The following is a 24,371-nucleotide window of genomic DNA, read 5'->3' as shown; positions in this document are numbered from 1 at the left end:
TGCTGCTAAATTTAAAAGGGAGACTATGAATAAAAAGTGCATATTTGTCATCAAACTGATCTGTATTGGTTCCAAATTTGACATTACCAGCTGCTTACTAGGTAGCGAACATGTCCGGCCCAGCTACATTTCTTGATTTTGAAATTTGCCCAATTGAAGAGCCCTGCTGTAGACATTTGAAATTCTCTAAGAAAGCTTAATTTGAATGCTACAGTAAGATAAGAAAGCATGAAGAGGGTCTTGAAAAAGGTCTTAAAATGTATTAAATCTAATATCAGATGTTCTGCATTTACCCTGGTTTTCTTCGTGTAGTTTTGCAGTGTTTGTTAAGAATAGTACGGGTGAGAATGTTAGGAGATGCAGTAATGTTAAAATCACAATCCTACAGTTTTGAAAAGGAAATACATGCAAATGTGAGTTATTTGTTAAAGACCCTGTAAGGTGAAAATAAATCTGTATTTACATTTTATTGTATGACAGGTCACTGTGTTGTGAACCGCCAGGTCAAATTTCAGCCAAATCAAACATCTTAAGGTTTATAAAATTAAGCTTCAAAATCATGAAAAATGAGGCAGTAAAATCTGCTGCAGGATGTTGTGGGCGTGTCTGTTCAATGAGCTGAGGCCACGCCCACTCAGGAGAAATTTGATCCCTCGATTGATAAATGTTTTAGTCTCCCCATGTTCTGGGTCATTCTGCATGCTGACCGCTCGTGTGTGTGTGAGAGAGATTTACCTTCCTTGCAAGGAATAAAACCTATTTGTCAGCCGGCAGACATCTCTGTTTCTTTTCTCATCAGCAGCATAGAAAAATTGCCACAACACCACCCACATGAAACCCAGCCAGGAAAGAGGTGAAAAACTTTCTAACGGTCTAAATCCAAAATCCAGTCACCTGTAGATGTCAGTGTTTTCACATGTTTACAGCAACCATATTCCAACATATCTAGTGTGTTCAGACACAAATAATGGATTTCACTTTACAGGGTCTTTAACAAGGAATACAAAAATTTTCTGTATTTTTGGTCATAAGGAAAAATGCGTCCAGTCACACTGTAGAGATAAGAAATGCTGAGTCGACACCAGAAATTTAGTTCTTCTGAATGACACACAAAAGGAATGACCAGTCCATGGATGTTGTGGAAACCATTCCCAGCCATGATGGCAGGATTTAAAAAGTTCATGCACAGATCACCAGACAAGATGTTGCTAAGGTGTATTCGAGACCTGTTTCAGAATTAGCATTAGTTGTTAGTATAGAGTTGTTGTGGTATCATAAAATACCAGGCCCTAAATACCCATTAAACACCCCTGATTTTCAATCTGTTTCTTTGATTACCTGTTGCATTTTAAAGCTGAACTGTGCTGCTCTAACAGAAGTGTTGTGTTTCCACACAGAATACTTGGATAAAATAGTACAAATACACTTCCAGTTACAGCAGCCCTTCTAGAGCTCCTGTAAAATAATGTCCAGGTTATTTTTTTAATGTCTTCTTCCATTTTGAATTTTGATGCATTTTGTAAAAGGATTGAATGTGAGTGGGTGAGAGGAGTGAGTAGTGTCTTACTCTGCTTGCTGGACTTGTAGAAGCATGTATAAGTTTTTGGTCTGACCGTTTTCTTTTGCCGTGTGCTTTTCAAACACCTAGAGCTATACCGTAAACTGTGGGAGAATTTTAGGAAGGTTTAACAGCATAAAAAAGTGAATATTGGACTTGGCTTTTGCTGTCGGTCTCTATTATAAGGAACATGTGCTGAAGGAAATCTGTATGTGACATATTTCTTGTCTAAATAACAGTATAATTTTATTGTGTGTATATTATTGTGGCCTCTGCATCCTGATAGGGGTCTCTCATAATGAGGCTGTGTTAAATACCCAGCCTTACAATGATGTGTGAAAGAATTCAGTGACACTAATGACTGAAGTTCATGGACAAGTCTGACCAATTTTGTCTTTATTAAAAAAAAAATGCCTAAACTGAACATAATCTTAACCTTTTATTTTCTACCACAGGACAAGTCCGCAAGAGCATATCTTTATATTTTTACACGCTGTAGTGCCATTTTTTTGGAGTCTTTGAATTGCTTCATCAATACAACCCTAAGAACCTAAATTTGAATGCAAAAAAACCCACAGCTATCATAGCTATATCCCTCACCTGGATTGTGATTGTATATTATGCACAAGATCATTTCAAACCACAAAAAAAAAAAAAAAAAAAAAAAAAAAATGTGTTTTGAATGTGTTCATAACTTTATTTTTTAAAAACACATCTTTATAAATGGTGGAAAAAGTGAAAATAAAATGAAATTGTGCTCAATTTGTAAAAAGATAGCATGTTTAAAAGTGAATAAACTGTTACAGTAGTGCAGTCAAATCTCTAAGTGTGTCAGATACCTTTGAGCATACAAAAGTTTGCAGAATAACAAGTGCAACTCCTGACTTTTAAGAAGAAACGCAATTCATGCAGACAAACGTCAATGTTCACTTAAAGTAGGAAGTGCAGTGAACGACTGAAATTGTGCACTTTTTCCTACATTTTTGCAAAAGAAGGAAGGATATTTCTGGAAACAACAGAACTCCGGGACTCACTGAATGTGTGATATGTTAGTGTTACTTCTCTGGGTTTTATATGCAAAAAGAATTATTGCTCTATTTCGTTTGGTTGTGACTTTACTCCCAGTTAAAAATAAAGATGCAAATGAGAGTGGCGGCGCTCCCACAGGCTTAAAGGGGTTAAACACTACAGTAAGTGCATTAAAATCGATATTGACATGTGGTTTTTGACATTCAAACAAGTTTGGAAACAAAATACAGACTTGTAGTATTTGTTTTATTTCTGACTTAAACTTTTACCCAGACACACAATGGAGAGGTCATGGAATCAAATTTAAATTTATTGATACAAAGTCTTGAAGTACAGATGAGAATTACACTCAAGTAGTAATATAGTACATAGTCTTGAAATCTAAATACCACTAAGATTTTAAGTCAACACTTGATTTTCAACACTGCAACTGTTGAAAGAAATGAATCATGAAACTTGACAAAGTTACACAAGCTCAAATACCTAGCATGTTTACAAATGGAAAAACAATAAAAAAATATTCCTTAATGAATTGAAAAGATCCATCAAACGGCATCTGCATGTTCTAGCTAATGCTATATTGTTAACTACTCTCTCCATGTTCCCAATGCATTGGCCTTCAGGTCAAAGTCTACTCTTTGGATATTGGTATCAGTTTGTTTTGAACATAACAAAAAGTTGAAAAATTCACTTGAAATATCTGTCTTAGCTACCTGCAACAGTAATGACTCTTGTTGATCTGTCACAAGTTCTTTAAACGCCTCTTGGATGTGAATGTCAGATTTTTGCACTTCAGCCAAAAATTGTTGGTCGGCTGTCTTTATGTCACAATTTAAACTGAAGGTGACATTTGGATCCTTTAAAGAAGAACTGCTTATCAGCTCATCACTATCAGTGCCGTTAATGTGCAAGTAGATTTTCTTTGCGTCCAATGCCAACACCACACTTACAAGCACATTTAGTACAGAGATGTCTTCAAGAAGAAGTTCTTGGTCAAGTCCAGATTTTGCCAGTGCTTGGTCTTCAATTTTCATCTTCTTCAAGTATCTTTGTGAGAAATCAAACAATAAAATCACATCACACTGCATGAAATCTATCATTGTGAATTTTTTCACAGAGGCATATTTGTTCTGCCTACCTCTCTGTCAGCTTTCTCATCCTGTCAGGGTTGTTAGCAGCGTGAGGAACCAGCCTCAGGTACTGACTTGTTGTGTAGACATGTGGTGGGTAGTACCCCCCTAGATCTTTGAAGAATAAACCTGGGATGGGTCCTGAGTCTGGCACCCACTCTCCTCTTGCCTGTTTAGCCAGGGTGTCAAACAGCACAGCCAGGGACAGAGCCACCACCCCCACCCCGCCATAAGAGACCCTGCCCTCCCTGCCAAAGGTTCTCCTCAGGTTCTGGGTGAAGTCCTCCAGCTGTTTGGGGTTCAGGGAGGACTGAACTTCTGTGTAGTGGTCCCTCAGGTGACGTGAAGAGTTGATGGACAGCATGTTAGTGAAGAGAGGACTGAGGTTGTAGTCTGGGAAAGGGCAGATGTCTCGAGCTACAGAGGCCAGTGGAGAGGTAACAGGGCATATAAAGTTTCCCATCTCGCTGAAATTTTGCAGGTTAAAGATTTGTAATTAAGAAAAGCTTCGAGCTACTAAACACTGATTGCTTTCCATGTGTATTTAAGCACTGTTGGATTATGACATCACATCTGTGAGTAATTATTCACCCGCTTCCCCCACATGTGACTGCCAGTTGTCTCTTGACCTGATGTTGGATCTGATAGTAATCCCACCAAAGTAATCATTAACCTTGACCTCGTGCAATGAATGTTCAAACTGATTTATAATAAGCTCAGGTAAAAGGAAAAATACCTTTCTGTTGCATTCATTCATTCATTCATAATTATTTTTTGTTATTTTGAATGCAAAATAGGATTGTTTTGAAGAGATAAAACAGTAATTCTACCATGTTGTAAAGTTTTAACATGATGTCACCAGGTTCAATAAATTGTGTACCTTCCTGCAGGTATATTTACTCAAAAATGGAAGTAGTGTTGGACAACTACTGCTGCATGAACCATGGTCCTGTACTGCTCAAGCCTCTTGATGGCCATCCTCCAGGCTTGTGCCAGGCCCATGCCCCTGCCCCATCTCTCCAGGTATCCTCCCAGTTGCTCCCTACACGACACACATGGTCAACCGCCGTGTCTGGACCAGCACACCAGGTCCCGGGCACCCATTATGCAGTGAGCTCGATCAGCCAGGAAAAGTGCATCAGGTACCTGTAAAAGCATAGCTGCACAGTCTTGCCAACGATACCCAAAGATGAGAAGATATTTGAAGAGAAGTTGTCACACTGGAGTCCAGTCAGTGCCTCTTGCCATGAGTCTGCATCGAGGCCTCACAAGGGTATAGCAAGACTGGAAGGACCGAGGATTGAAAAAACTCTGACTTTCGTGCACATTCTCACATACAGGGAATGCCACACTGTCTTGCTCAGCAAACCCATTGCCCCATGTGTGTGTCCCAAGTCTGCAGTTGATCTCATTCCCATAGTCAGCAGATCGATGGATTAGCTGCCAGGGTAGGTGAACTGCTCTACAACATCCACGCTCCCACCTTTAGCATCCAAGGCATCCCCAGATGCCTGGATCTTTGTTTTAGCCCAAGATAAGTGCATTCCTAAAAGGGGACATATTTTACCCTTTTAAGACAAGTTTATGTTGTTCTCAGAGGTCCCCAAAACATGCCTGTAAAGACCGTTGCTGTAAAAATACTCCAGTATTGGATTTGTGCATGTCTACAAACCCTCTGTGTCAGCCCTGCTCAGAACAAGCTGTTTCTGTGCCTGTGGCTTCTGACTAAAGTAAGTAAAGGTCCAAGCATTAACTGGACCTAAAGATGATGTTTTTTCAATGTGAGAGGCCCCACACATGGTGAGAATAATCATTGATTTTATTGTTTTGTTGGTACAGTTTTGGAAAAGAACAAGAGGATCAATAAAGCACTCACTCTAACATATTCTGTTCAAAAACTACCAGAGTCTCAGCCTGGCCCTGACTCTCAAAATGACAAATCTTGTGTGATCAAATGCCACTTTAGAGTGAACTAGGTAATGCGGCTAGCTGTTAGCCTCCTGCTAAGTCTGTTGTGGTTGCCATTTCGCTCCAGCTCTTCTGAGGTCTGCTTTGTGGTACACTTTGTCAAACACTTGTTTTGTTGAGGGCCATAGCCATGTTTATGAAATGAGTGGGGTTCAGAATTTTTTCTCTTAAAGAGGGGGTATTACACTTTTCTTACACTTTTCTTTTCTTACGCTTTTTAAAACATAAATATAAAGTCACAATGTTGGGTGTCCATACTCCACGTATGCAAATTTTCAAACCGCAAGATAAACGTATGCGGCAGTAGTCTTGGAATTAGCGTGTAAACTGATGAAAACGGTTTGTTGAAAATCTCTCAGAGATCCTCCCGAGACGAGATTTCGATGGCCCAAACTGATGAGGTCATCGCAATAGGATCTCCTGACTGGTTCGTGGTTCGTCCGTGCTGCCGGCAAAGCGGAACAGACTGCCCCCAAAAACAAGGCTTTTTAGCCAATTAGCAACACAGTAATTAAACATTTACTAAACAGATAGGTCCTGCTCTATCCTTCGCTGCTGCTGGTCCCCCCTCTCTCCAAACTATCAGGGTCAGACTCCAGGTCTAACAAATACAGACGTATATCAAATTTTGCCATATTTTACTCAGTCGAACCGGTTCATTCAAAGTTTTCAACTACTAACATAACAACATTAGCCACATTGGAGGGGGCGGGCACAAAACATTGAGTCCTGCCGCTGGCCAGCCTCTGGAAAATCGGCCAATCGGAGGAAAGCAGGTCCGGGGAGCGGGGGCTGTCAAAGAGACAGCAGCGAAAACAAAGCGTTTCAGACGGAGGTCAAAAAATAAGGGTTTTCAGGACGCCAGTGTGAGAAACATGAGTTTTTGAGCTGTAAACCATGTAAAGCTACTACGTGGGTATCAGAGAGATGGTGTAAAGCTTTGAAAAAAGGCAAAAGCTTTGAAAAAAGGCAAAATACCCCCACTTTAAGATATGGTACTCAAACCATTTTGTAACATGCAAAATACTGACCATGGAGTAAGAGCAAACCAAGGCCCATAACATTTTCCCAAATGAACTCTAATATACATATAATGATGACATATTTGAGGATTAAAATGTGTAATGTGAAATGAAAAAACAGATTTAAGATGTTCTCTGTTTAATGTTACTTCCTGTTTCCTGTCTTGGCGCATATATCTGCACCCACAGCCTTCCATTGTTGTTATGAAATTTTAAACAAGATAAAACAGGAGATACATCACACAGTGATGAACCTTTGATTAATTTGCTGTTATTTGTAGGTTGTAGTTGGCGGCGCTGCATAAACATGTTTGAATATGTATCTGTCTCTGTGGAGCTGAACAGTGTGATGCTTTGTCAAAGCTCCATGAAGTGTGCGCTCTAAATCTTTGTAAAGAAGTTAAAAGGCAAAGCTTTAATGCTCCCCTTGTTATGAGGTAGACCTATCACCTCAAATGTGTTTAAAGTGTGCCATATTAACCAGTGTCAAATTAACTGGTGACAGTCTGGGGGCGTGGCTTCTTGAAATGTTTAATATCTACCATCTTGAGTCAGAGCGCCTCCGATCAGGTCAGAGAGGGAAAAAGTCACTCTGAACACACCCCAGAATAAAATATCATCTTTAGAACCATCTGATAATCAGGCCTTGACTGACTCTGGTTGTAAGAGGGGATTTAGGCTGACAATCAGCACGATTATCGTCTAGAGTGTGACCCACTTTAGCAACATCCTAGAAAAAAAATATACAGCCAGAAAACTAGGATTTTATTGTTTGCTTATTTCTTCATTTTATCAAAGTTTACAGGCAAGCAGGTAGCTGTGTGTGCATAACCTTGGTGTTGCCAGTAAAACAGTGATAGAGGCGTATGTTCAAGCTGAACTGGCTTACTTTTAGGGACATTTATGGGAACATGACTGAAGGGAACATATAAGACTCCCATCAGATAAAACATGTTTGGTAGAGGTGCCAAAACAAATTCAGAGAGTTTGTCAGTCTGTTAATTTAATGATCTGATGCACATTACAAGCTGAACTGTGCTGCTCTAACAAAGCATTCTCTAAACTTCAAGTACTGATTAAGCTGTCTGAATACTGAGATAAAATAGTATAAATACACTTTAAATTAATCATTAAATTAACAGACTGAAAACTCTCTGAATTTGTTTTGGCACCTCTACCAAACATGTTTTATCTGATGGGAGTCTTATATGTTCCCTTCAGTCATGTTCCCATAAATGTCCCTAAAAGTAAGCCAGTTCAGCTTGAACATACGCCTCTATCACTGTTTTACTGGCAACACCAAGGTTATGCACACACAGCTACCTGCTTGCCTGTAAACTTTGATAAAATGAAGAAATAAGCAAACAATAAAATCCTAGTTTTCTGGTTGAATCTCTTTTTTCAGGATGTTGCTAAAGTGGGTCACACTCTAGACGATAATCGTGCTGATTGTCAGCCTAAATCCCCTCTTACAACCAGCCAGTCAAGGCCTGATTATCAGATGGTTCTAAAGATGATATTTTATTCTGGGGTGTGTTCAGAGTGACTTTTTCCCTCTCTGACCTGATCGGAGGTGCTCTGACTCAAGATGGTAGATATTAAACATTTCAAGAAGCCACGCCCCCAGACTGTCACCAGTTAATTTGACACTGGTTAATATGGCACACTTTAAACACATTTGAGGTGATAGGTCTACCTCATAACAAGGGGAGCATTAAAGCTTTGCCTTTTAACTTCTTTACAAAGATTTAGAGCGCACACTTCATGGAGCTTTGACAAAGCATCACACTGTTCAGCTCCACAGAGACAGATACATATTCAAACATGTTTACGCAGCACCGCCAACTACAACCTACAAATAACAGCAAATTAATCAAAGGTTCACCACTGTGTGATGTATCTCCTGTGTTATCTTGTTTATAATTTCATAACAACAATGGAAGGCTGTGGGTGCAGATATATGCGCCCAGACAGGAAACAGGAAGTAACATTAAACAGACAACATCTTAAATCTGTTTTTTCATTTCACATTACACATTTTAATCCTCAAATATGTCATCATTATATGTATATTAGAGTTCATTTGGGAAAATGTTATGGGCCTTGGTTTGCTCTTACTCCATGGTCAGTATTTTGCATGTTACAAAATGGTTTGAGTATCATATCTTAAAGTGGGGGTATTTTGCCTTTTTTCAAAGCTTTACACCATCTCTCTGATACCCACGTAGTAGCTTTACATGGTTTACATGGTTTACAGCTCAAAAACTCATGTTTCTCACACTGGCGTCCTGAAAACCCTTATTTTTTGACCTCCGTCTGAAACGCTTTGTTTTCGCTGCTGTCTCTTTGACAGCCCCCGCTCCACGGACCTGCTTTCCTCCGATTGGCCGATTTTCCAGAGGCTGGCCAGCGGCAGGACTCAATGTTTTGTGCCCGCCCCCTCCAATGTGGCTAATGTTGTTATGTTAGTAGTTGAAAGCTTTGAATGAACCGGTTCGACTGAGTAAAATATGGCAAATTTTGATATTCATCTGTATGTGTTAGACCTGGAGTCTGACCCTGATGGTTTGGAGAGAGGGGGGACCAGCAGCAGCGAAGGATAGAGCAGGACCTATCTGTTTAGTAAATGTTTAATTACTGTGTTGCTAATTGGCTAAAAAGCCTTGTGGGGGCAGTCTGTTCCGCTTTGCTGGCAGCACGGACGAATCCATGAACCAGTCAGGAGATCCTATTGCGATGACCTCATCAGTTTGGGCCATCGAAATGTCGTCTCGGGAGAATCTCGGAGAGATTTTCAACAAACCGTTTTCATCAGTTTACATGCTAATTCCAAGATTACTGCGTTTATCTTGCGGTTTCAAAATTTGCATACGAAATGAGTCTTCATGTACTGTTTCTGCTTGTGAGCATTGGATAGGGTGGCCAAATAGTAGGTTTATGCATGACTGCAAGCCTCTGGAGGATCCGACACCTTGAGGTTGGTGGGACTCCAGAGGCGCCAGCAGCTTAAAATATTTGTTCGCTGCTTTGTAATGACATTTTAGCATCTGCTTTCTTAATCTGATGAGTTTGTCTGTCAGAAACCTTCCTCATTATGTCTTTATCTGCATGAACCCGTCTGTGCTCTGAATCAGCCAGAAATGTCTTCACAGTATGATGATCACACGTAATTTTTCATGAAATATCTAATGTTTTCATTTCTTTTCCAAGGCATTACACTATTTGACGTTTTACAGCAGCAGAGAGATCCTTTTTCTTTCCCATATTTCTGAAATCTGTGGCCTGCTTAATAATGTGGAACATCCTTCTTAGGTAGTAATCCTTAATTGGGCTCACCTGGCAAACTAATTATCACAGGTGTCTGAGATTGATTTCAGTGATCCAAAGAGCCCTGAGACACAATACCATCAATGTTTGATTAAAAAACAAAAATTTGAATGTTTATGACACTAAAATCTAATTTGCATAATAATTTGGTGCGCAGTGTAATAAGCTGGTGTAAAAGGAAACTTACCTTTCCGTAGCATTCATTCATTCATGATTATTTTTTGTTTGGAGAGGAAATAGCATTGTTCTGAAGGGATAAATCAATAATTCCACCCTGCTGTACAGTTCTCAATATACAGTATCAGTCAAAAGTTTTGACACACACTGCGCACGCACAGCTTGATAGCGGCCATATCACGTGTTTGTTGCTCTGATTGGCCCGTAGAGATGTGACAGACAAAACGTTCATCCAATCACACGCCGAGTTTTTTTCAAAGCCTCTGCCTTTTCTCAAACATTTCCTGTTGAAGCTTTCCGTGGTTAAAACTGTGTCAGGTTAAAACCTTAATAAAAAGGTCAAAGTGTTGTTTTTACTCTTTATTTCATACAGAAGCATGGTCCAGTTCTGTTAAAACTGCTGCTATACTGAAGCTATGTCCGAGGTTATCACCGTAGTTGAGGCAGCCATTGCGAATGTCTTTCAGTACGAGGACGCCCTGTCTGTAGCAACGGCCTTGTTCTCCTCTAATGACGCTGACTGGTCTGAACAGTGTTGTTTGGCACAAGCGTTGTAGATTGGAGCTTTTGAAGATGGATTTGCTTGATGACTGAGATGGAGTCTGGGAAGTCCATCAAGAGGCATCTAGCTGCAGTCCTCTACGGAGGGGCGATTTGGGCTCATCTATTGCAGACCTCGACTATCAGGTGACCTTGACCATGGGGCAGGAAGTGATGTACCAACCATTGTTGAGTTTTTCCTTAGTTTGTGATGTGTTATTTTAATTATATCCCCCCCCCCATTTCCCTAACCCTTAGGGTTCCAGTGTCTAACAGGATTGTGTAAATAGAGTAAACATTAGCCTTCTGTCTGTGAGAGCTGATGGGAGTGGGCTGCAGTTTTGACACATAAACTTTCCAGAGATCAGGGAACAGTTCCATCTTTATTTGACTTTAGAATAAACAATGAGTAAATGAATAATCTATAATTATTTTGTTACAAATTTTTTGTATTATAAAGCTGAGATCTACTTTTTTCATGGCTATAAAAATATCAAGACAGCAAAAGAGCAATTACATTTTTTATTGTATTTTCATAGTTCTTCATTAGAAGATTTGAAACAGTAAATCAGTCATCCCATCTTCTTAGAGCATCGACCTTCAGGTCAAGATCCCCTCTTTGAGCAACCACTAAGTCTTGATCACGTCTAAAATCAAACATGTTGCCGTTGATGACATCCAACCACACCAGTCTGGCAGCGTAGTGTATCCATGTTTTTGGAATGCCCCTATGTGGGAAACATGCCATGTAAGATGCACGTGTTGCATTTGATTTTTGCACCTCATCCAGAAAGTCTTTACTGGAACTCTCTGGATCACAGTTGAGACTGAAGGACATAATATTTTCAGGTGGAATCAATCGTTTCTTTCTGGCCTTTCCTATGTGAGCAGCATCACCTTGAGTTTTATTGGACCCCTCCGCAGAGACTGGCTTTGTCTTCTGCTCATGGACAGAATCAGCTCTTTCCGCAGAGTTGGTAATTCGGAGGAGGTGAGTGTTCAGGTGGTGTAGAAATAACTCCCCAAGTGCGCTGTTGACCCCATGGATGTCTTCACCAAACCGACTTTTGAGTTTCTCTTCTGGTTTGTCTTTCAGCTGCTGGATGTACCTGGTTAGATACACACAAACACAGACAACAGAAGGGCAACATTTAAAAATTCAATCTTTTATCTGACTAGTTAAATATTCAGTAATTGTAAAGGAAAGAAAATACTTTCTTCAAATTGTTTGCTCAAGGGCTGCAGTAATTGATTCATTTTGTAATCGAGTACTCTATCGATTCTTCTGGCGATTAATTAGGTACTCTAATAAGAAATATTGCATTTTTTTTACGAATCACTTTTGCTTTTTTAAGAGAAAAAGTGTTAGACAAATGAGAACAGAAGATTGGTCCCTTAAATTAACTACTTCTATATTAAAAATTGGTATTAACAGATTCAGGAAGTTGAATAATTACATTAGATTATGCCATATTTGGGGTTTTAGGGATCCTCTTCCAGGAAATGTTTGGTGCTAACACTTTATTTTTTCTATTGTAGTCTATTTCTATTCTCCAATTGGCCATTAAAGTGAAGGGACACTTAATCATTTTAACATCCTCTAGTTCAGTTGGGCCGTGGGCCCCCCCAGGGGGGTGCAAGGTCATGTTAGGTGGGGTGCAACAAGGCAAGGCTAAGCAACACAAGCTGATGACTTCAACACAAAAACAAAAGCAGTCCACTGATGTCACCTCAGATTCAACAGTGTCATTTTAAAGCTTTGGCCGTACTCTTTCCTTTTACAACATCCTTTGTTTTTTCTGCTGCTGCTGCAATTAAGACAAAAAACAAACCAAAGCTGGACATCAAAAATGCCCTGAGATTGTCAGTCTCACATCTGTATCCACAACTCCAAAAACCCCCCACAGTAGTTGCTGAAAGTACTGAAGGACTTACAAATCCTAGAGATGTTTGTATTGTGTTGTTTTTCAGCAAACTGTTAATCTTCGGAGAGTCAGAATTTTAAAACTGAATTTTTTTGGTTTTATGTTATGGTCAATTTTAAAAAAAAAGAAGAAAGGAATATGTTTTCAAAAGTTGTGAATGCCGGTGTGTTTGTCATAAATTTTTGTTTTTACATGTTGATATGCACAATGAGGGGTGGGGGTGGGGGGGTGGGGGGGGGGGGGGGGGATATTTTCATCTGCCAAAGGGGGCCCGACAAAAACAGTTTGGGAACCACTGTTCTAGTTTATGCATAAATGTAATATTTCACATTCTAGCAAGAATACAGCTCCATCATTCACATAGCGGTCTGATGATGTCTGAACGGTGAACCTTTAGATTACAGGAATATGGTCGATTTTTCAAACAGTGTTCACTTTTGCACATTTTGTTTGTGAGTTCATGCACCATAAAAATATGACATTTTAAGACCATCCACTGACATGGAGAACACATTTTAAGATTTTAAGGGATAAAGCTGCCTCTGTGACCTGTTGAATCCTGACTATATGATGATGAACTTTAACCTATTTAGTATCAGTCACTGTCTGTGGCAATAGCGTGTTTCTCTTTAATTGGTGTCACTTTATTATCAATATAAGTCTTATCAAATTATTTGGGATGCTGAAACATTTTGAGAAATACGCTGTAATCAAGATGTCAGTGCATTGTGTTTAAATAATTTATAATTAAATGTATAATGTGCGCACGTGGTAGAGAGGGAGAGAGAAAGAAAGAGAGAAGACGCCTGACGGTTTTCTGTGAAACCGTTGGGTCAATCAGAGAAGTTTATGAAATGCCCTGAAGTCCACAGACATAATCTGAGTGCTGTCTCACACCAGAGGGTCATGCAGGCAGCGTGTAAACCTGGAGATCTGCATAGGGTCACCGGTGCAGGCATAGCGCTATATTTTTCATGAAGCCACAGGCACTGGCTGCATAACACAGGACACGTGCCCGTCAACATTACTGCATCAACTTCTCTTCCCTCGTGATTTTCACGCCTCAAATCATGCATGTTGTGTAATAGTAACAACAAAAACAAGTGCATTGTGCCACACAAATAGCGGTCTGTGTGAAACACAGCACACCGTGTAATACACGCCGTGATGTCCAGGTCTATAGCGCAGGCATATATGGATACAGGACTGATTTAAGCGAAGCTTTGAGGCAGATAATTTGTCTCGAGGAATGCTTTTTTAATCAAATCACTCGAATAGAGGAATCATTTCAGCCCTAGTTTGCTCACAAATGTTCGGTAGAACATTTGAGAATTAAAACATCCAATTGTTACCTGTTAAGCAATTAAAGAAATATTCAACCTGTCAGGCATTGAAAAGTTATGTATTAGTGGATGCTTTAACAAGACACTCCTGCTGGTGTATCTCATTACGTTACTTTGATACAGAGCAGTTTATGTCCTAAAGCAGGGATTCTCAAACTTTTCAGCCCACAACCCCCAAAAATAAAGGTGCAAGAGACCAGGGATCCCCACAGTACCTGAAGGTGGTTGAGCACAGCCATGCACATTCAAGAATAGTCATGTGCAGACAAGGCCATCCATGAGGGGGATGAAGGGGGAGGTTTCTAGAACCAGCCAAACTGGAGGCCCATGGAGGTCAGCTAAATCATTGTCCATTGTAAAAGTTAAGCTGTGATATCCATATTTCGTTTTACTGTTTTTTTTAACCTGAATACTAAACACTCTTATCAAAGCAAAAAAAAAAAAAAAAATCAATTTGTGCTGTACCATATAGCCATCTTAAAGACCCTGTACATTTCATTCAAATGAAACTTCTCTAAGTTTTTAAAATCATGAAAAATGAGGCCTTAAAATCTGCTCCAGGATGGTGTGGGGGTGTCTGTTGAGTGAGCTGAAGCCACGCCCACTCAGGAAAAAATACGATCCTCTCAAATTAAAAAAATGCTACAATCTGAATTAAGAACAGCTGTCACACCATTAGCCTGCCACCTGACCTTTTGTTGACCTTAGAAGAAGAGAGGAAGTCTGTTTTCTGGCACAAATCTCTGTAATGATGCTTTAAATGATCCATAGACCACTGTGGCTCATAGATTTGACAAATTTACTCCACAATGAACAAAAAAAAACAGCCCTTAATGACTGTTAACTTTCAATAAAGGCAGTGACATCAGCTTACAACAGCCTGTACTGAGATAAACTGCTCTGTGATTTTATATTGTTTTGTTAGAGGGACGGGGTCATTCCCTACTGTGGTCTCATGACATCATGAGCACATGTATTAGTCCCATCAGCAAGGAAAAAGGTGAAAAACTTTCTAACAGTCTAAATCCAGAATTCAGTCACATGTAGCTCTCAGTGTTTTCACATGTTTACAGCAACCATATTCCAACATATCTAGTGTATTAAGACAAAAACATTGGATTTCACTTTACAGTGTCTTTAAAAATGTGAATCCCTTTTTTCAAGAACAGAATTGCAATGGGTTAAACACGGCTAAAATTGGTTAAAAATGACAAAATTGGTGGAAAATGTGGTGAAATGGGATTAAAGTGGCAACAACGGGCAGGAAATGTGGTGAAATAGGATTAAAAATGGGAAAAATTGGTTTAAACTGGCAACAATGAGTTAACTGAGGCAGCAAAATGGGCAGAATTAGAAGAAATTGCTTAAACTGTCAAAAAATGGCATTAGAGATGGGGAAGCATGGTCAAAATTGTTGTAAAAAGTGGTCAAAAGACGTAAATAGTGGCAATAGTAGGTCAACAGAGGCAACAATGGGCAGAAAGTAGCAAGAATTGGTTTATAAGTGGCAAAAGTGGTTAAAAAAAGTGGTGGATAGGGTTTAAAATGGACAACATGGCTTTAAATTGGAAAAATGGACAGAAAGGGTAGTTAAATGGAATTTAAAAAATGACAAAGGGGTTTAAAGGAGAAAAAATAGCTGGAAAGGTGGTGAAAAAGGATTAAAGAGTGGTGAACATTGGTTTAAATGGGCAAAAATAGGCAGAAAGTGGCAGAAAAGGGTTAAACTGGCAAAGTGGCAGAAATGTGGTTAAAATGGATGTGAAAGGGGCTTACTAGCTGCAACAGTGGGTTGACAGAGGCAACAATAGGCAGAAAGTGGCAAGAGTTGGATGGAAAAAGTGGTAAAACAGTGACAAAAATAAATACTTTCAATACTGGAACCCAGTAATAGTTTCTACACTTTTCAGCTCCAAAATGACAGAACTGTGAGCCAGGACACTCACACCAAAGCTACTGATAAAACACACACACTTTGACGTCATCAATAAATCACTCCTGGGGAGGGACCATTCTTGGTTTGTCAGGGGCCCGGCCGATCTGTGGGTGAGTTTTCGCATGATATCATAGGTACCAGAAAAACAATAGGAGCCCAGCTACATGGGCTTAGACTGAGAGGACCAAAGATTTAAGGTGTGATCGATTAAAAACAGAGGAAAGAGGAATGAATGTGAGAGATCAAAACATTAACAGGAGGGCAAAAGCAGTAAGATGTGGTAAGAGAAACAGATTGTGAGTCAATAAAAACAGTTAATTATGAATAAAGAGTAAAATCATGATAAAATAAGCTCTATAAATATAGAGACAGTAAAATAATTAAATACAATGGCGAAAGTATAAAAAGGAAACATATAAAGATACAAGCACTAAAGAGAGGAAGGCAATAGAAATTAGAAAAAGCCAAAACTTGTAACAAGGGTAAACATTTGTGAGAGGATAAAAAAACAATAAGAAAATCATCTCAAATAAAATCAAGTCTGTAAAAATGAATTTTAAGATCACTTACTGACACAACTAATTACCCTAATAGTTGCAAAATGTTCCTCCAGCTGTTTTTCATTGCTATTGCTTGCTTTTCCATCCTTCAGCTGTCCCGTCCCTACTTTTTTTGACATGTTTCTGCCATTAAATTTAAAATAAGCTGATCATTTTTGTGAAATGGTAAAATGTCTCAGTTTCAGCATCTGATATGAGTAAAATACGTTTCTATGAGAATTGCAAATCATTGCATTCTATTTTTGCCTGGCAGTGTCCCAACTTTTTTTTTTATCAGGGTTGCAATTTTCATCTTTAAATTATATAAAATAAAAGTTTTTGTTAACCTTTTATTCACTTCCTGATGTAACTACTTTTTTTTTTTAGTCTAATTTCAGGATCTTTTGGGGGGCAAAGAGAGGATTATCATCTTTGTCAGATACAGATCAAATGCAAAGTATTTATATGTCATATCTTGGCTTTTTTGAGCCAGCTTACTTAAAGAAAACCTTTTGGAGCCTACTGAGCCTGGTTTTATTAAAGGTGGCAGTACTGCTTGGGTCGTGGTGTCCACCATGTGCCATGTAGTGGTTATGTAACTTATCATAGTCCAAAAAAGAAATGCTTATTTTTTTCAAATACAGAAGCTTTCATGATAAATTCTGTGACACCTAAAGCCCATGCAGTACCTACCTCTCTGTCTCCTCTCTCATCCTGTCAGGGTTGTTAGCAATGTAAGGAACCAGCCTCAGGTACTCGCTGATCGTGTAGACATGTGGTGGGTAGTACCCTCTCGGATCTTCGAGGAATAAACCTGGGATGGGTCCTGAGTCCGGCACCCACTCTCCTCTTGCCTGTTTAGCCAGGGTGTCAAACAGCACAGCCAGGGACAGAGCCACCACCCCCACCCCGCCATAAGAGACCCTGCCCTCCCTGCCAAAGGTTCTCCTCAGGTTCTGGGTGAAGTCCTCCAGCTGTTTAGGGTTCAGGGAGGACTGGACTGCCATGTAGTGGTCCCTCAGGTGACGTGAAGAGTTGATGGACAGCATGTTGTTGAAAAAGGGACTGGGGTTGTAGTCTGGGAAAGGGCAGACGTCTCGAGCTACAGAGGCCATACGGGCCGCATCCTCAGCCGGGCACTGCAGGTTCCCCATCTTGATGATCTCTGTGAAAAACAGTCCAGCTGTGTTTGATTGCTGCTTTAGAAGCTTAGCTCTGAGTCAGCAGTGTATGCCTGACCTCAATGTCAACAGTGCTCAGTCAGCAATGACAAAGGCATCTGATCTGATTCCAACAAACACGGCCCACTTTCAGCGAGATTTAAGGGACAACGAAAACAAGTTACATAAAAGATTCCCAGCAGACAGATAAGACATGCAAACATGACCGGATTTTTGATTTGATCTTACCCATTATTGATCTTGTCCTTAAAGCTACATTGAGACATACAAAAAATCCAAAAAGACTGGCTGTATCCAGTCCTGTAAATTTATCCTATTTGTGTTGACATTTTAGGAACTGTTAATTTAAAACAGGTAGGGATGTCAAAGTAAAAGCCCGGGGAATAAATCTGACCCATGCCAGGGTTACACAGGCCAGCAAGATCACATATTCTATCTCTATAATAGCTGTCACACTGGTATGAGGTCTGCAGATTTACTCCAATATAGAAATATAAACTTCACTTTGATGATTTGAAATATCCTTAAGTCACAAACATTTGAAAAGTAAAGACTGATTCCGACTTGTTATTTGATATTTTGACCTTTTCAGTTCATAATCTTATATTTTATCTCATATTTTGATCTTTTAAAACTCATGATTTGGACTTTTATCTCTTCTTCTGACTTTTAAAACTCATTATTTTGAAATTTATCTCATGTTCTGACTTCTGAAACTCATGATTTGAAATTTTATCTCATATCTTGACTTAACACGTGTTGTTTTGAGTTTTATCTTATATTGGAATTTCAACACCCATGTTTTTAATTTATGTCATATTTTGACTTTTAAACCTATGATTCTGAGTTTTATATCGTATTCGGGCTTTTAAACTTAATGATTTCCAATTTTATCTCTTATTTTGATGTTGGAAACTCATGATTTGATTTTTCAACTTTTATCTTGATTTTTAACATTTGTTATTTTTAATTATATCTCATATTTTGACATTAGAATGTATGATTTGGAATTTATCACATTTTTGCATTTAAAATGTATTATTTTGGGGGCATGTCTGCTCTATTGTTGTCAAAATTAGATGTACATTTAATTTTCAAAACCAAGATTAGGAAAAAATATATATATTTTTGAGATAATGAAGTATTTTTACAATTTTTAACAAGAAATCAAATTCAGAATCTCAATGTTTAAAAAAGTCAAAAAATTACAATTTAAGATTTCACAGTGATGGACTAGCAGATTTCTGAGTTTCTGTTTAAGTCATTTCAGACTAAGGTCTTATTCTCCACAGGGGGGCAGCAGATGCTTGTTGAAGAAATCCAGGAACTCTTAAACTCTGTCATCATCTGAATGTTTGAGATGTCAGGTTGTGTGTTCAGTAACTTGTATTCAGGAGCAAACAGCAAACACTGTCCTGAGTGCTCTCATTACTAAAACCAGTTTAAACTAATGATAAGCAGTAAGTGAGACATGGATTTGAGTTTTTATAGTGCTTTCTAGTCATCTGACCCCTCACAGAGCATTTTACACCAAAGGTCACACTAACCCAAACACCATGTTCACACACTGATGGTGGATGGTGGATAATCGTCTGGGCCCCTGAAAACCCCAGAGAAAGGGCCCTCCCCACTCTACAGTGGTGATTAATTGATGTATCAGTGCATGTGTGTTGGATCAATAGCATTGGTGCTAGCATCCTGGCTAACTTTTACTTCATTCTGGTGCTGAACAGTGTGTCAAATTATTATTGGGTCTGATGTTGGAATTGTTCATTCAAGCTCTTTTCCACCCACCTCACTGCTTTTTCCTACCCATTTCTGCCAGTTTAACCCTTTGTTCCTGCTTTTGCCCTTGTTTCCACTTTTTTGCTACTTTCAACCACTTTATGGCACTTTATGTTGCCACTTTTAGCCAATTTTTGCCACAAAACTCAGTTTTTGCCACATTTGGTCACTTTTTTAAACTCTCTCACCCTTGTGTTTCACTTTTTGACACTTTCTTCCACTTTTTCAAATTTTTGCCACTTCTTTTATTCCACTTTTAACTAACTTTTAACACCTACCAAATTTTCAACCCATTCCAATCAGTGCCGCTTTTTTTCACCTCTTTTTTTGCCACTTTCAGAAAATTCTTTTGCCACTTTTAGCTGATTTTACCACTTTTGCCAATTCTTGCCATTTCTTTTTGCCACTTAAGCTCATGTTTTGCAAATTTCTGCCATTTTTAGCAAAATTTGGCCACTTTTTTACTACTTCTTTAAGCCACTTTTAGCCAGTTCTGCCCCTTTTTGCCACATTTGGCCTATTGAGCCACATCTTTTTGCTACTTCTAACTCTTTTTTGCCACTTTTGCCTTTGTTTTTTTCACTTCTTTGCCACGTTTAACCAATTTTTTACCTTTTCAATTTTTACCACTTCTTTTCCGTCCCTTCTAACTAATTTTTATGACTTTTGCCCATATTTGCATCTTTTATCAATTGTGGTAATTTTTTTCTTTCTTTTTTCCCACTTTTAACAACTTTTAATCCAGTTCTACTGTGTTACAAATCTGCCTCTTTATGCCCATTTTGGCTACTTTTTCATCCTTGTTTTGCACCTTTTTGCCCCCCTTTAACCCATGTTTGCCACTTTCTGTTTTTCACAACCATTCATTTTTTCTTTCTATTGAAGTTGTCTCAGTTTCTTCCTCATTTTCTGGCATCCTGATGATTCTGCGCATCATGGCTGTGCTGTGAAGTTGACATGACTTTGCTAATTATTTAGATTTGAGTGCCCATCCACATTTTTAGCATTACCAATAAAAGGCTTTTCTGTTTTAAGAAACAGATTTACTTTTTTTAAGATGGTTATTTTGTAAACAAGCATAACTAGTAACTCTATTTTTTGTAGCTTTGACAAGAGTGGTTATCATTAAGGTTCAAAATAAAATATGGTTATCACAGCTTAGCTTTACGATGGACCATGATTTTGCTGACCTTCACTGGCCCCAGGTTTGGCTTGGCCCTAATACTCTTCTCTTTATCCCCCTTATGGGCGGCTTTGTCAAAGAATTAAACTACAGCAGTCAGAGAGGGGAGCTTGTGTCTCCTTACAACAGTTACAATGTAACAAGGCACACTGGTGTGTGCAGGTCTAAGTGTGTAGTGAAAATTTGTGCAAACATGCACTGTTACAAAAACAAGAAAATAGCAACTACAGATACCATAATATACGTTGAAGATAATGCTTTGCATGGGTTTGAATATGGTGGGCCTAAAAATTGCAGATGACCTTAGCTGTACCATGGGCAAAACAAAAAGCTAGGCTAAACAAGTTAGCTTAGCCTTTTTTCTTTTTATAGATAAATTTCTTAAGGGAATAGAAAGTACAACCTAAAAAAGGCTTTAGCTGCATTCAAAAAGTAAAAATAACTTCTCACCAGATTTCCCCTGGGTGTCTTGAAATTTTATGTCTGCACTAATCTGGGGTGTCTACTTATTTCTAGACACTCAAATTAAATTTGGCTGCCCCAGCGCTGGATATTTATAATTTTTACAAGCAATTTAAGACTTATTTTTTACCTGTTTAATCTGTAAAAATGTGGTTATCTTGATTTATTGGTGTTTTGTGGCCTATAATGAGGGAAATCAGATGATCAGAAATTAGACAAACACCCGTGCTTGGTTTTGACCTTGTGCATTGGTTTACTTACTGGACTTTTATTTCCATCCATTGATATATTCCCCCATATTTGACCTTGTTTTATGACTCGCTAGTCTTTTTTAAATGAACAGAATTGTATGTGCTGAAGCAGAGTCCTGAGAAAGTGTGTTCGAGGAAGCAGAGAAAGAGAGGAGTGAGGGAACACACACATAGGCCACAAAGTTTCACAAATATTCTAGTGTATGTAAAGACAGATGAATCAGTGCTTTGTGGTCATGTCACAGGGGAATACTGGCCACCCTGCTGGCTGCAGCTACTGCTGCTGCTTCATTCTTACACAGCAAGAGAGCCTGCTGTGATACAGGGCAAGTTCAGGCCTCAGGAAGAGCCGTACACCAGTAGCACAGGCTCATGAATGGGGATGTTTGATGTGTTTAAACTCAGACTAAAAGTACGGTCACGACTGCAAAGTCACAGCTAAGTCTTCAAAGTGTAGATAACATCCGTGTTACATTTGTAAATAGTTGATGAATGTAGATTATTGGGCATTACAATACAGTGCCAATACAAAGTATTCACCCTCTGGGTGTTTTACTCTTTTTTAATCTTTTGATTTTATAAATCAATCATGGTCAATACATGTATTTTATTTAAAAAACTCTCTAATGACAAAGTGAAAACATTTCTACAGAGTAATGTCAAATAAAAATATTTAATGTAAAATTGGTGACATCACAAATATTCACCCTCTTTAAAGTGACTGACCTAATTCAGCAGAGGGCCAGCCAATTGGTGCTAGTAATCTCACAATTAGTTAAATGAGGATCACCTGAGAGCAGTGAATGGGTCTCAAAAGACTATAGAATAAAGACACCTGTGTCTGGAAGGTCCAGTCACTGGTTCATTAGTATTCCTGGCTACCATTACACCATGAAGACAAAAGAACACTCCATGCAACTCAGAGAAAAGGTTATTGAAAAGAATAAGTCAGGGGATGGATACAAAAATCCAAGGCACTGAACATCCCCCCAGAGTTCAGTTACATCTATCAGTTAAGACATCGAAGGAATATGGCACATGTGTAAATCTGCCTAGATCAGGCCGTCATCACAAACTGAGTGAGTGTGCAAGAAGGAGACTAGAGAGAGAGAGAGAGGTCGCCATGACACCTATGACTACTATGAAGGAGTTTCAAGCTTCAGCAGCTGATATGAGAGAGACTCTGCATACAACAACTGTTGTCTGGGTTCTCCACCAGTCAAAGCCTTATGGGAGAGTGGTGAAGAGAAAGCCACTGTTGAGGAAAACTCAGATTAAATCTTGACTAGAGTTCACCAAAAGGCATGTGGGAGACTCCATGGTCAAGTGGAAGAAAGTTCTTTGGTCTGATGAGACCAAAATGGTGCTTTTTGGCCATCAGACAAGACACTATGTTTGGCACATCACCACAAACACATCATCCTCACTGTGAAGCACAGTGGTGGCAGCATCATGCTGTGGGGATGCTTCTTGGCAGCCAGCTCTGGAAGGTTTGTAAAGGTAGAGGGTAGAATGAATGCAGCAAAATATAGGAAAATCCTGGAGGATAGTCTTATTCAGTCTGTAGAGAACTACAGCTTGGAAGAAAATTTATTTTCTTGCAAGATAATGACCCGAAGCATACAGCGAAAGTTAAACAGAAATGGTCTAAAGACAACAAGGTGAGTGTTCTGGAGTGGCCGAGTCAAAGCCCAGACCTCAATAGAGGTCCAACAGAGAATTTGTGGCTGGACTTGAAGAGGGCTGTTCACGCCCAATTCCTGTGCAACCTGACAGAGCATCTGACCCCATTCAGAGAAGAGAGTGACTGTGATACTTCAGTTTATATATATGTATAAATATGATGAGGGGCCTACATTGCTCAGTGAGGGTGGTTTGGCACACTGTTCCACTTGAACTCCCTTTGGCTACCAATGCACTATTCCAGTTATTAGTCAGCGCCTGAGGGCTTGTCTAATAACTAGATAAGTCATTCCATCCCATAACATTCTTAGGGAATGTAAACGTAGTTTAGTACTCCAGTAAATAGGGTTAAGTCACAGCGGACCAAAAAAACAAGTCCGCTCAGCGCACCTTCTGAACGGATTTATCAATTAAAAGGCATAAAGACGAGGAAGACGAAGAGTCATCTGTGATCAGACTATAAACCTGTCTGTTAACATGAACAGTCATCTGATAGAAAGCATCATTTAAGAGACCAGCTCTGTTTGATAAACAGAATAATACCTCTTATGCACTACGAGGTCACAGAGGTGAGACAGGGCTGTCCACGCCCTGCAGGTGCTGATTCCCCATTACAGACATGTCAATACTTATCAGATATTATCATGCTGGTTTATCTTCTGACAAAAGTTTATAAGAGTTAGGAGGAGTTTTTGTGACACTCACCTCTCAGTGTTAAGATGAGCCTAAGGCAAGTCAAACACTAGACGATTTTTTAATCTGAAACTATTTCAAAACTGTGGGAGACCAAACATGTTTGATATTTACGATTCACGGTCTGGGAGGCTACGACGTGATTTGGAGCAGTAAATTAATCCTGTTGACACCACACACATGCAGACTACTTGGACAAATAATCGTTTCGACGAGGCTCCAGTCGGTATAAGCCCCCAGAATCTACAGGGGGGTAAAATCTTGCTTGAAATTGGGCTTAAAATCCTGTAGTGTGTCGCCGGCCTTAGTGGTATGTTGAGAATAGGAGATAAGACTGCGTTGGCTAATGGCCTTAAACCTGGAGTCTGTCATTATATTTGTTTATGTCAGTTAAGTGACGGTTGATGGTGACCAGCAGGCTCCTTCTGGCAACAGTGTTCTCCCTGCTCAGAAAATATGACCGCCTCAGGTTGCTATGGTTACTCCTATCATGTAACAGCTGCTGCGCATTAATTTGGAACAGTGTAATAATTCTTTGACCAGAACTACTTGAGAAGTTCAATAAGTGTCCATATATTAGAAGTTAATGGACGCCAATGGAATTTCCAGAGCCAATCAGAATCCAGTATACACCAAGAC

At 39.3% G+C, this 24,371-nt stretch overlaps 2 protein-coding genes across 2 annotated transcripts; both read right to left on the bottom strand.

The window, feature by feature from the left end:
* Positions 1-2,881: 2,881 nt before the first annotated feature.
* LOC121520606 lies at positions 2,882-4,249 on the bottom strand. The gene is made up of 2 exons (XM_041804147.1): positions 3,726-4,249; positions 2,882-3,634 (listed from the first exon to the last, which is right to left on the bottom strand). Exons 1-2 carry the CDS (start codon positions 4,178-4,180, stop codon positions 3,175-3,177), a joined length of 915 nt encoding a protein of 304 aa, XP_041660081.1. The 5' UTR covers positions 4,181-4,249; the 3' UTR covers positions 2,882-3,174.
* Positions 4,250-11,115: 6,866 nt separating this feature from the next.
* LOC121519766 lies at positions 11,116-17,794 on the bottom strand. The gene is made up of 2 exons (XM_041802651.1): positions 17,188-17,794; positions 11,116-11,860 (listed from the first exon to the last, which is right to left on the bottom strand). Exons 1-2 carry the CDS (start codon positions 17,646-17,648, stop codon positions 11,320-11,322), a joined length of 1,002 nt encoding a protein of 333 aa, XP_041658585.1. The 5' UTR covers positions 17,649-17,794; the 3' UTR covers positions 11,116-11,319.
* Between the last annotated feature and the right edge of the window lie 6,577 nt (positions 17,795-24,371).

Source organism: Cheilinus undulatus, linkage group 13 (assembly GCF_018320785.1).
Source record: "Cheilinus undulatus linkage group 13, ASM1832078v1, whole genome shotgun sequence".
NCBI classification, from domain to species: domain Eukaryota; kingdom Metazoa; phylum Chordata; class Actinopteri; order Labriformes; family Labridae; genus Cheilinus; species Cheilinus undulatus.
Note: the sequence above shows the minus strand (reverse complement) of the source record. Positions and strands in the feature narration are given on the sequence as shown.